General features: G+C 44.8%; 1 protein-coding gene across 1 annotated transcript in view; it reads left to right on the plus strand.

The window, feature by feature from the left end:
* The first annotated feature begins 11,963 nt into the window (after positions 1-11,963).
* Positions 11,964-13,717, plus strand: part of ERGIC1 (endoplasmic reticulum-golgi intermediate compartment 1) — a 148,520-nt gene continuing 146,766 nt past the window's right edge. The window contains exon 1 of the mRNA XM_077472804.1: positions 11,964-12,148. Within this exon, the coding sequence (XP_077328930.1) occupies positions 12,129-12,148 (20 nt within the window). The 5' untranslated portion in view covers positions 11,964-12,128. The remainder of the gene's footprint in view (positions 12,149-13,717) is intronic.

Consider the following 13,717-nt stretch of genomic DNA (forward strand, 5'->3'; position numbering starts at 1 on the left):
GAAAAATGCCATTTGTATAGCAATACTGTGTTTGATTGTCATTATTCTGCAATTACAAGCCGGTATCACTCACTAGCACCTGCCTAGTGAACGTCTGTGCACCAGTTGCTTCCCAGGCAGATGTGGTGAACAAACAGTGGCACCCTGTGAATTGTGTTACTTAACAAGGTGCCTACATTGCTATATTGTAAATTATCATTATTTAACCCATTCCTTTCTAGGACATTGCCATTAAATAAAGCCCATTTAAACCTTCAAGGTGTGTCAGTGTTATTGGGTCCAGGAAAGGGAGAAGTCATCACAAGTGCAGGGCAGAGGGGACCCAATAAAAAAATACCAGCAGCTCCTTCGGGGGTGGTGCTTCACCAATGAACACCTAAATGATTCAGAGAAGGATTGGGAGAAAGTGCTGTGGTCAGGTGAGACCAAAATTGAGCTCTTTGACATTAACTCAACTTGACGTGTTTGGAGGAAGAAAAATGCTCACTATGACGCTAAAGCCCCATATACATTATCCCGATTTTCTGCTGATTTTTTCCTTCAGATTTACCAAAACCATGTAGTACAAGGGCCTGCCTGATTGCATACAAACTCCTAAGGTTTGACCTCATATTATATGGTTTTGGTAAATCTGGAGGAAAAAATCAACAGAAAATCTGATAGTGTGTATGGTGCTTAGGAACATCATCCCTACAGTCAAACACAGAGGTGGAAACATTATGCTCTGGGGCTCTTTCTCTGCTAAAGGTACAGGCCAACTTTGCCGCATTGAGTGGGCAATGGATGGGTTTGTATAGTAAAATCTTGAATAAGAACCTTCTTCCCTCAGCCAGAACACTGAATATGGGTCATGGATGGGTCTTCCAGTATGACAATGACCCAAAACATAATGCAAAGGCAACAAAGGAGTGACTGAAGAAGAAGCACATTAAGGTCATGGAGTGGCCCACCAGTCTCAAGACCTTAAATCGGATCTTTAGTCGTTTTTTCATTTTTCCATCTATTAAATCTTCTGCCCTTGCTGTTTTCACTTTGGATAGTAGAAAAAAAAAATTTCTGCCAGTAAATACCTTATACAGCCCACTTCTTGTTGGTCATTAGTCTAGGCTTATGACATCATACACAGCTCTCTCTCTCTCTTACTCCGGTGAGAGTTTGCCAGCAAGAGGGGGGGAGGCAGGTGAGTTGAGGGGATGAGTCATAGGAGAACCAAGGAGAGCTGCAGAGCTTGAAGGGCCTGGATGAGGGCGACTTCTGGTGACTCTCGAGCAACAATAATTGGAGATTTTGAAGAGCTGGCTGTTTTCACAGAACACTAGCAGCGTATACACTACGGTAGATGATATGAGCGGACATTGTTAGTCCGCCCGCTACTAACCAACAACGTGGCCCCCTCCAAGGCGGTGACAACTTTTTTCCTCCTTATGCGTGTTCTGTGAAAACAGCCAACTTGTCAAAATCTCCAATTATTGCTTCTCAAGAGTCACCAGAATTGACATAGTTTGAAATTTTGGCGAGTTGAAGTTTTTGACAGAACATTGGCAGGCTTTAAAGGGGTAGTAAAGGTAAATGTTTTTTCACCTTAATGCATTCTATGCATTAAGGTGAAAAAACATCTGACAGTGCCTGCGCCCCTAGCCCCCCCCCGTTTTACTTACCTCACCCCTCGGAAGTCCCGCGCTCGTCCCCCGACGTCCTTTCCACCGTTCAGCCTGGCCGCTGATTGGCTGGAGTGGATGGATGGACAGCAGCGCAGCCATTGGCTCGCGCTGCTGTCAATCACATCCACTGATGCGGAGCACCAGGGGGCGGGGCCGTGTGATACAGCAAGCGGCTATAGCTGCCGGCTGTATCACGGGAGCGCGCCCGCAGATGCTTCTCACCATGCGAGGGAGCTCGCATGAACGTGAGAAGTATCTGCGGGAGGAAGCTGAGACAACCGCCTAGGGACCCCAGAGGAGCAGGTTCGGGGCCACTCTGTGCAAAACGAGCTGCACAGTGGAGGTAAGTATAACATGTTTTTTATTTTAAAAAAATAAAAAATTCACTTTGCAATCCCTTTAATCTTCTTTTCTGTTAACATTCAATTTCAGGGCAGAGTACAGGGAGGAGAGGAGTACAGTCAAAGAGGGCAGAGTACAGGGGGGAGAGGGACACAGTACAGGAGGGCAGAGTACATGGGGAGAGAGGTACAGTACAAGAGGACAGAGTACAGGGGGAGAGGGGTACAATACAAGAGGGCAGAGTGCAGGGGGGAGAGGGGCACAGTACAGGAGGGTAGAGTACAGGGGAAGAGGGGTACAGTACAAGAGGGCAGAGTACAGGGGGAGAGGGGAACAGTACAGGAGGGCAGAGTACAGGGAGAAGAGGGGTACAGTACAAGAGAGCAGAGTACAGGGGGGAGAGGGACACAGTACAGGAGAGCAGAGTACAGGGGGGAGAGGGGCGCAGTACAGGAGGGCAGAGTACATGGGGAGAGGGGTACAGTACAAGAGGGCAGAGTACAGGGGGAGAGGGGTACAGTACAAGAGGGCAGATTACAGGGGGGAGAGGGGCACAGTACAGGAGGGTAGAGTACAGGGGGAGATGGGTACAGTACAAGAGGGCAGAGTACAGGGGGAGAGTGGTACAGTACAAGAGGGCAGAGTACAGGGGGAGAGGGGCACAGTACAGGGGGGAGAGAGGCACAGTACAGGAGGGCAGAGTATAGGGGGAGAGGGACACAGTACAGGAGGGCAGAGTATAGGGGGGAGAGGAACACAGTACAGGAGGGCAGAGTATAGGGGGGAGAGGGACACAGTACAGGAGGGCAGAGTATAGGGGGGAGAGGAACACAGTACAGGAGGGCAGAGTACAGGGGGAGAGGGGTACAGTACAGGAGGGCAGAGTATAGGGGGAGAGGGACACAGAGAGACTACATATCCCATGGTACCTTGCTGCCTGAAAACAGTAATTTCTCTAATTATTGCTGCTCAAGAGTCACCAGATGTGACATAGTTGGAAATTTTGGCGAGTTGGAGTTTTTGACAGAACATTGGAAGGCTTTAATCTCCTCTTCTGTTAACTTTCAATTTCTAGGGACTACATATCCCATGGTACCTTGCTGCCTGAAAACAGTCATTTCTGTACTGAGTGTCCTCCTAAAACTCCTCCTCTAAGCACCTCTGTATTTCAGAAGGCAGGTGTTCTATCAGATACCCGCTACCCATCAGAAAGCCGCTACCGGCCTACTGCACATGCATGATGCACAGCCAAAGTGATGTTGCCTCACAGCTTGGTACACCCGCACTCATCCCCAGTAAACCAGGATTTATAAGTCGGCAAGTGGACATCCTTATACACCCACTGGAGTCTTGCTTTTCACAGTTATTTTTAAAAGTAAACTCAGCTAATATAGTGAAATGCAGTAGTTAGAAGTCCATAACACTGTTTTGATGTTGAATTTTAAAAGCATCGGTGTTCGGTCGCATAAGCAACCTTGTGAGATCAGCAGGCTTTCCACTGCTTTTAAAATTCAACATCTAAACAGTGTTACGCACGTCTAAATATTGCATTTCACTATACATAAGCAGAGTTTACTGTTAAACATAACTGTGAAAAGCAAGACTCCAGTGGGTGTATAAAGATGTCCACTTGCCAACTTCTAACTCTAGGCTTACTGCGGACAAGTGCATGTGTATCAAGATAGGCGCTTCGGCTGTGCATTGCGCCTGTGCAGTAGGCTGGGTAGCGGCTTTCTTATCGGTAGCGGCTATCTGATAGAACACAGGCTCTGTGAAATGTGTGACACAGCAGTGCCTACTCACAGGAAAAAGTGAATACGTGTCACAGTAAATGTGTGCGGATCTTCACAAAATAAGTTTACAAATTTTAAGATAGCTCAGATTAATATGAGTAGGCTAGAAATAATCAAAACACAATGTGCAAATGAATATATGATTTTACATTTTACCCATAGATGCATTTTAGGGCAGAAACACTTAGAAATAAGTATTAAAAATTGTTGGTGTCCTCTGTGCATGTTCTGTTTGTGCTCTATCCAACATAGGATCAAATGGTCAGCTCTTGGGCTGAATTTGCTGGGTTTGCATTAACAGTCATCTGAAATCTATACCACTTGCAAATTTTTTTCCTTACAGTGAAATGATTGATTATAAATAATTCAGTGATCCTTTTAGATCTCTTTGCCAGACCCATAGCCATCCATAACTTTCTTTGTGAGGTCTTGAGAGAGTTCTTTGATCGTGCCACGATGACAACACACATGTCAAAAGCAAAGAGAAGACCCTGAATCTAGATGTCTGCGGTGTCACTACACCTTTCCACACCTACTGTAACTCTAATTACAGTGCCTTGAAAAAATATTCATACCCCTTGAAATTTTCCACATGTTACAACCAAAAATGTAAATGTATTTTATTGGGATTTTATGTGCTTGACCAACACAAAGTGGCACATAATTGTGAAGTGGAAAGAAAATGATAAATGGTTTTCAAAATTCTTTACAAATAAATATGTGAAAAGTGTGGCGTGTAACACTGAGTCAACACTTTGTAGAACCACCTTTCACTGCAATTACAGCTGCAAGTCTTTTTGGGGATGTCTCTACCAGCTTTGCACATCTAGAGAGTGACATTTTTCCGATTTTTTTCAAAATAGCTCAAGCTCTGTCACATTGGACAGAGAGCGTCATAAAAACAGCAATTTTCATGTGTTGCCACAGATTCTCAATTGGATTTAGGTCTGGACTTTGACTGGCCATTCTAACACATGAATATGATTTGATCTAAACCATTCCATTGAAGCTCTGGCTATATGTTTAGATGTTTGGTTGTCCTGTTGGAAGGTGAACCTCCGCCCCTGTCTAAAGTCTTTTGCAGACTTTAAAGGGTTTTCTTCTAAAACTGCCCTGTATTTGGCTCCATCCATCTTCCCATCAACTCTGATTAGCTTCCCTGTCCTTGCTGAAGAAAAGCATCCCCACATGATGCTGCCACCACCATGTTTCACAGTGGGAATGGTGTGTTCTGGGTGATGTGCAGTTTTAGTTTTCCGCCACACATAGCATTTTTCTTTTAGACCAAAAAGTTCAATTTTGGTCTAATCTGACCAGAGAACCTTCTTCCACATGTTTGCTGCGTCCCCCACATGGCTTCTCACAAACTGTAAATGGGACTTCTTATGGCTTTCTTCTTGTCACTCTTCCATAAAAGCCAGATTTGTGGAGTGCACAACTAATAGTTGTCCTGTGGACAGATTCTCCCACCTGAGCTGTGGGTCTGTGCAGCTCCTCCAGAGTTACCATGGACCTCTTGGCTGCTTCTCTGATTAATGCTCTCCTTGCCCGACCTGTCAGTTTAGGTGGACAGTCATGTCTTGGAAGTTTTGCAGTTGTGCCATACTCTTTCTATTTTTGAATGATGGATTGGACAGTGCTCCGTGAGATGTTAAAAGCTTGGGATATTTTTTATAACCTAACCCTGCTTTAAACTTCTCCACAACTTTATCCCTGACCTGTCCAGTGTACACCTTGGCCTTCATGATGCAGTTTGTTCACTAAGGTTCTTTAACAAACCTCTGAGGGCTTCACAGAACATATGTATTTATACTGATATTCAATTACACACAGGTAGACTCTATTTACTAATTATGTGACTGCTGAAGGCAATTGGTTCCACTAGATTTTAGTTAGGAGTATCAGAGTAAATGGGGCTGAATACAAATGCACACCGCACTTTTTATATTTATTAATGTTGAAAACCATCGATCATTTATCTTCCACTTCACAATTATGTGCCACTTTGCTTTGGTCTATCATATAAAATCACAATAAAATAAATTTACGTTTTTGGTTGTAACATGACAAAACGTGGAAAATTTCAAGGAGTATGAATACTTTTTCAAGGCGATGTACATGGTTTTGAAGTAATGGTAAATATAGGGGTGTAATTACTTTTTTGGGATAAGGCCTCCTTCACAGGGGGCATACTAAAGCATACTCCCATGGAGGGCTGTGCTTACCTGCACAGGTGTTCAATGCATCCCTGTTCAGGCACTCCTATTGATGGGGATGAAGTTCTGCTTCAGCTGGACACAGACACTGCTGGACACAGACACTGCTCCCAATCTGACATTTGTGCAGGTGTGTTGGGAAAGGCCTAATGTGCTCAGACACATAGGTATGCGCAAGCGCAGAATTCCTGTTAGCTATGCTCATGCGTGCACACGTCACTAAGACAGACACCAAGCGGGCTATTTAAGCAACACTGATGCACTAGAAATTTGCCTTATTGTCTACAGCAGTGGTCATCAAACCTGTCCTCAGGGCTCACTAACAGACCAGGGTTTGGGTCCTTTCACACGGGGTGGATCAGTGATGATCCAGTCCCGTGGACATCCGCTTGCTCAGCGGGGATCGCTCCGTCGATCCCCGCTGAGCAGGAACATGACAGGTCCGTCTCTGCACACTGTGCAGGGACGGACCTGTCAGATCGCCGCTCTCCCCTATGGGAGATCAGATGACGACGGACCGCAGTATCCGTCGTCACCCGTCCCGATGAAGGATGGAAAAGTAGGTTTTTCCTCCGTCACACTTTTTCGGTCGGATGTCAGCGGACATGTCACAGCTGATATCCTACGCTCCACAGACCTCTATGGAGCATCCGTTCTGGTCCGCCTGAAAAACTGACAGGTGGACCTGAACGGATCGGCCATGTGAAAGAGGCCTTTATGTATTACCTTGGAGAGATGAAGACTAGAATACTGCAATCACTGAGCAGCAAATGATATCACCTGTGATGTATTTCAGTTATCTTGCAAACCTGGCCTGTTAGTGGGCCCTGAGGACCAGGTTGATGCCCACTGGTCTACAGCATTTCCTGCATATCTGCTATTCGTTCCTGTAACTGATCTCCTGTTGCTGACCTGATCTGCCTTGACCACGTTAAGAACTCTGCCTGTACTGACCCTTGGCTTGCCTTTAGGCCACTTCTCTGGCTGCTGCCTTTGCCTACCTGCCTCACCGTTACTGACTCTGGCCTGGACTCTGACTACTTTCCTGTCTGCTGTTTTGCTTTTGACCTGCCTGCCAGTTACTGACCCAGCTTGCCTGACTCTGCCCTGTATTGTGAACCTGTGGTGCTCAGCCAGCCAAGTTCCTGCTGTCTGCCAGCCATCTCTGTTTCTCAGCATTCTCGGTCCAGCCTGCATCCGTATACGCACAGATGCCTATTCCGCATTTGTCACTGCATGAACTGTCAGGCACTTGTTGCTCTCTAAGCTCTCTTGCCAGGAGGTGTAAAATATGCCTGCCTCTCCACATCAGTCTCCATCACCAGGTACCTGACATGGTGTCTACATTTAGGGATGTATAGCAGCATGAAATTCAGAATGGCAGTGTCTCTGTCCATGCAGCTAAATCGCAATTGACATTGATGGGATTGCCTGCACAGAACACCTCCCCATGCGGGTAAACACAGGTTTACACTTTAGTATATCCCATGTGAATTTGCACTTTTATATATTTAGATTGTGAGAATAAATACCCCATGGGATTTTGTGTCATTTTGTTCAAATATATTACCTTTATCTTTAGGCATAATTTGGATAAAGATCTGAGGGCTAATTCATGCCACAAAAACATCCTCCTGATCCGTTCCAGATGTTTTCTTGCTTTTTTGCACTGTACTAGGGTCCAGTGTGTTTTTGATGCGTTTTTATGCCTGTAGGTGCATTTTGATACATTCTACCCCATTCCAGTACAGTTCTGTGCAGGAAAAATGCAGCATGTTCTGCTTTTCTTTCTGGAATGGAAACGCACTGGAACTGAGACTGAACTGGTGTGAACTTTTCCATAGAAAACCATGTAACCTACTTTCTATGCATTTTTGATGCAGAAAAAAAGCACCTGAATGCATGTGGTGTAAACTATCCCTAAAGCGTCGTACACGCGGTTTGATTGTTGGATGACCGAGCGTCTGATTTTTGTCAAAAGGGTGTGTGCAGGATTTTGTTCAGCATACTAACTATTCGCAAATTGTCGTTTGACAAACACGAAAGTAGTGACGTACTATGAGGGTATTAAGAGGAAGTTCATTTCTCAAGCGCCACCCTTTGGGCCCCTTCTGCTAATTTTGTGTTAAGCCCCACACACACTATCAGTTTTTCTGCTGAGTTTTTTCCTCAGATTTACCAAAACCATATAATATGAGGTCAAACCTTAGGAGTTTCAATGTGTATGCAATCAGGCAGGCCCTTCCACTACATGGTTTTGGTAAATCTGAAGGAAAAACTCAGCAGAAAAACTGATGGTGTGTATGGGGCTTTAGTAGAAGTTTGGTGAGTGTTGATTTGCACTACATGCAAAGCAGCTTCATTATTATCCCTTTAAAGAAGATGAGAATTTTTAAATTTTATCAATTGCCGCATCACGAATGTTAATTCTAGATTACGAACAAGACCAAACTATTTTCAGACGTTCCTTGATTCCGATCATGCGTGTTTGTACTTTCGACTTTTGTGTGATGGATTTCTGTACTGACAATCTGAAAATCAGACGTTGAGTTCACATCAGACAAAAAGCCTGCACATCCAGCTTTTGTCTGATGTAAAAGTCAACTCTTCTGTCGAATGCACTGTACTAATGATTTGAAAATCCACAGACAGCTCGTCGTCAGACTTTTCCCTTCTGCACGAGGCCTTAAAGCCCCATACACACTTATCAGATTTTCTGCAGATTTTTGTCTTCAGATTTACCAAAACCATGTAGTGCAAGGGCCTGCCTGATTGCATACACATTGAAACTCCTAAGGTTTGACCTCATATTATATGGTTTTGGTAAATCTGAACAAAAAAAAATCTGTAGAAAATCTGATAGTGTGTATGGGGCTTAAGTGTTTTTATTGACTTTTTTTGGGCACACAGGGGTTGATTTACTAAAACTGGAGAGTGCAAATTCTGGTGCAGCTCTGCACAGAAACCATTTAACTTCCAGTTTTTTTTTTTTGTTTAAACGTAAGGTGATATAAAGCCTTGTTAAAAAAAAAAAAATGTTATACTTACCTGCTCTGTGCAGTGGTTTTGCACAGAGCAGCATGGCTTCTTCTCTTCTCGGGTCCCACGCCAGTACTTCTGGTTCCTTCCTCCTGTCGGTTACCCCCACAGCAAGAAGCTTGCTGTGGGAGCACCCAAGCAGGCATGCTCCCAACCTCTGGCTCTGTGTGTCTAGTCACACATGGAGCAGCAGCTCGGCCCAGCCCCCTCTGTCTTCTGATTGGCTCACTGACTGTGATTGCAAAAAGCTGATCAGGAGGGCGAGTCCCCAGAGAGACAAGGCTCTTTTGGACATCGCTGGATCGAGAGAGGGCTCAGGTAAGTATTAGGGGGGCTGCTGCACACAGAAGGTTTTTTACCTATATACATAAAATGCATGAAGGTAAAAAACCTTGTGCCTTTACAACCACTTTAAAGTGATACTAAAGTTGTTTTTTTCTTTTAAAAGTAACAAACATATTTCGTAGATTTATTACCTAGATTCTCCTCTTTTTGGGTTCCTCTTTGGCTCTCCTGGCCCCTTCCTCCTGCCCCCATAGCAAGCAGCTTACTATGACCTAATACCCAAGTTGAGCCGCTGCTTTCTGTCCATTCAGACACGAGCCATGGCTAGACCCGGCCCCCTCCCTCTCCTCATTGGCTCACTGTCTTTGATCGAACAGCAGCGGGAGCCAACGGTACAGTGCTGTTGTCTCAACCAATGAGGGTGAGTCCCAGACAGCCAAGTCTCTCATTCAACAATGCTGGATCAAAAGGGGGCTCAGGGAAGTATTGGGGGGGGGGGGGGGGGGCTGGTGCACACAGTTTTTTTTACCATAATGAATTAAGAAAAAAAAAAAAAGTTGACTTTAGAATCACTTTATTTACCAATTCATATATATATATATATATATATATATATATATATATATATATATATATATATATATATATAGCAATAGGACAGCTGCAAAGTGGTTTCCAGCAGGATAAGCCATGCAGCGATGTGGTGTGTCACTCTGACACACCACATCACTGATCTCAGTAAATAGCCTATGATGTAGGCTCTTTACCATATGATCAGCTGTGTCCATTTATCAGCTTTTCCTCTATTAGCGCTGATAAGGTGCAGGTAGAGTAGAGCCGATAGGCTGCTCTCCTGACAGAGGGGGAGTCTGCACTGATGATCAGCACATTGATTATCAGTGCAGACCCACCAAATATACCCACCAAGGATGCCAATCAGTGCCCATCAGTAATTCCTGCCAATGGCTCCTCATCAGTGATGCCTATCAGTGTCACCTATAAGTGCCAATCAGTGACACCTATAAATGTCCATCAATGCCGCCTATCAGTGCTGTTGCATGACCGCGCAATTGTCATTAACGACCTCAACACAGGACACTTACACCCCCTTCCTGCCCAAGCCAATTGTCAGCTTTCAGCGCTGTTTAAATGACAATTGCGTGGTCATGCTACACTGTACCCAAACAGAATTTTTTTCATTTTGTTCCCACAAATAGAGCTTTAGAAATTTTGAAAAAAAAAAAAAAAAGTTTTTCTTTTGTTTCTGTTATACATTTTTGTAAATAAGTAAGTTTTCACCTTCACTGATCAGGCGGCACCAATGAGGTGGTACTGACGATGGGCACTGGTAGGCGGCACTGATATGCAGCACTGCTGGGCATTGATAGGTGGCACTGGTGTACACGGATATGTGACACTTAAAGGCTGCACTGATGGGTACTTATGGGTTGCACTGATATATGGCATTGATAGGCATCACTGATACTGGCAGGCATTGGGGATGGGCACTGATTGGCATTTGCCTGGTGGTCTAGGGTGTCATACCTGTTGGTCCAGTGTGGTGCCAATCCCTCGTGGTCCTGGCAGCATCCTGGTGGTCCTCTGAGGGGGGCTGCGCTGATAAACAATCAGCACAGACGACCCCCCTCCGTCAGGAGAGCAGCTGATTGACTCTTCTCTACTCACGTCTATCAGACTTGAATGAAGAAAAGTCGATCAACAACTCTTCTTGTTTACATAATGATTGGACACGGTTGATCACATGGTAAAGAGCCTCCGTAATTCCAGGAGGCTATCATATGACGCCAACCCAGAACTAGAGCCGCGCTGCCCAGCCATTATTTGACGGCAGGAAAGTGGTTACGAATGCAACAGCACTGAATACTGAAAATTGGCTTGGGCAGGAAGTGCCCGGTATCTAAGTGATTAAACAAGCTGAAGTTAGAAGCGGATTGGCTGCCATGCAGAGCTGCACCAGATTTTGCACTCTCCAATTTTAGTAAATCAACCCGTGTGCCAAAAACAAGCTGATAAAAACCACTGAGCCCGATCGGTCCCTTTACACAACTGAAAGCCTCTCAGCGAACCATACAGGCAATCTGCTTACACACAAACACTGTTTGAAGAACAAATCCTGAAAGTGTAAAGATCAATATTTACTACTCAAACAAAAAAAAATCACGATTAACAAGTCTAAGGAGCAAACGAAAAAATAACGGATTGCACTGTGACTTGTATTCACCCCCAGATGCTGAATTATTAAGCCTATTTATAAAAAAAACAAAAAAAAAAAAACAAATGATAATCTGAATAGGAACAAAGTGATCTTGCTGTGAAGTATGCACATCTGTGTGTGGATGCAGGCTTCACAACACACAGCTGGCCAGCTTCTTCTTTACACTGTAGTGAAGCAGGGTTATATCAGCTGTTGTATTATTAATAACAATGAGATCTTAGTACATAGAAAGTGAAGGTAGGACAGATCTCTGGCAGAGATCCCAGCATCCGTGTACATAGTACAATCAGCGAAGTGTGATCACACACAACACCGGACTAGCAGGACCTTCTCCCATCACCCCACGTGGCTCAGGCTGAGTCTCTTTAAACCGGGACCGGAAGTGCACTCTCCTCCTCACACCTCCACCAATCACAGGCCGCTTGGCCAGCTCCTCTGACGCCAGTTCCTTTGTGTCTAGCCGGCAGGCTTGAAGAACAATTCTGACACAAGCTGACTGAGCTCCAGCGGCGGCCCCTTTAAATCAGTGCTGAGTGTCTGTGGGAGGCGGTACACCATGCCCTTTGACTTCAGGAGGTGAGTGTTTGGGGGGGCCCCAGAGATATGGGTGCCTCGGTCTTACAATACACACTATCAATGAATGAGGGAGCTGATGGTGGGCATGGATGGCATGCATGGTGCTAGAAGAGTGCAGAGCTCCTAAAACTGCAGCAGCTGTGCCTGGCAACCAATCAGCTTCCAGCTTTCATTTTTCAAAGCTTAGCTCCACAAGCTGACGATAGAAGCTGATTGGTTACTCCCAGATTCTGTCTGCTCCAGTTTTAATATACCCCCCCATCACTGTGTAGCTTTCTTTTTAATGTGCATTACATCTGATAACTGAATATATAGCTTTGGTGTATGATCCAGCTGCTGGCTTCTCCATGTTATTAATATTATTTAAGTACTTATATAGTGCTGTCAATTTACATTGCAGCAGATAGGTGCATAGATTTGTATGCTCTGATTGGGGCATGTATGTACAGTTCCCCTGATCTCCGGCAACAAGAGTGATCTGCTTTCAAAATTCAATCTAGACATTGTATAGGTGCATAGATTTGCATGCTCTGATTGGGACATGTATGTACAGTTCTCCCAGTTTCAGACAACAAGAGTGATCTGCTGTCAAAATTCAATCTGAGCGTTGTATACTGTATTACAGGCATTTATACAGCACTGACAAGTCATGCTGCACGTTACATACTGTACATTCACATCAGTCCCTGCCCTCATGAAGCGAACGCCCTGATCTCACATGTATACATATACTAGAGCCAATTTAAACTGCAGCTAATTATCTTTCCTGGAGTTTGAGGAAACCTGTGCAGTCACAGGGAGAGCATGCAAACTCCATGCAGATAGTGTCCTGGTTTGGATTCAAATCAAGGCAAGGCAGAAGTTCTGTACTGCCAAGTGAAGAACGTGCAGCCTCAGGTGTCCGCTATGACCTGCTGTTTCCCAAAGAATAGCTGACCACTACTAAAAATATAATCTATTGCAGCTTTCCAGTGCTTTAAAATGATTTAAAGAAAACATTTTCAGATTAAACATGTTCTACTTACCTGCACTGTGCAGTGGTTTTGCACATAGCAGCCCGATCCTCTTCTTGGGTCCCCCACCGGCACTCTGGGCCCCTTGCCGAGTGCCCTGATAGTAAGCTGCTTGCTGTGGGAGCACTTGTGCATGCTCGCTCCATAAGACACAGAGGGGTCGATTTACTAAAACTGCAGAGTGCAAAATCTGGTGCAGCTCTGCATAGAAACCAATGGGCTTCCAGTTTTTTGTTGTCAAACATAATTGAACAAGCTAAAGTTAGAAGATAATTGGCTACCATGCACATCTGCATCCAAATTTTTTATTTTTTTTCTAATTTTCGTAAATCAGCCCCACTCCTGCCTCGCTGGCTGTAACTGACAGCAGAGGGAGCCAATGGCTCCTGATGTTACATCTCAGCCAATCAGGAGGGAGAGACCCAGGACAGCCTCGGGTCTCACGCACGTCACTGGATCGAAAGTGGGCTTAGGTAAGTATGGGGGGGGGGGGGGGCTGAGGGTAAAGCTACACACTAAAGTTTTTTTACCTTCATGCATAGAGTGCACGAAGATA

This window comes from Lithobates pipiens, unplaced genomic scaffold, assembly GCF_037356315.1.
Source record: "Lithobates pipiens isolate NorthernLeopardFrog02 unplaced genomic scaffold, aLitPip1_a1.2 Scaffold_8, whole genome shotgun sequence".
Taxonomy (NCBI): Eukaryota; Metazoa; Chordata; class Amphibia; order Anura; family Ranidae; genus Lithobates; species Lithobates pipiens.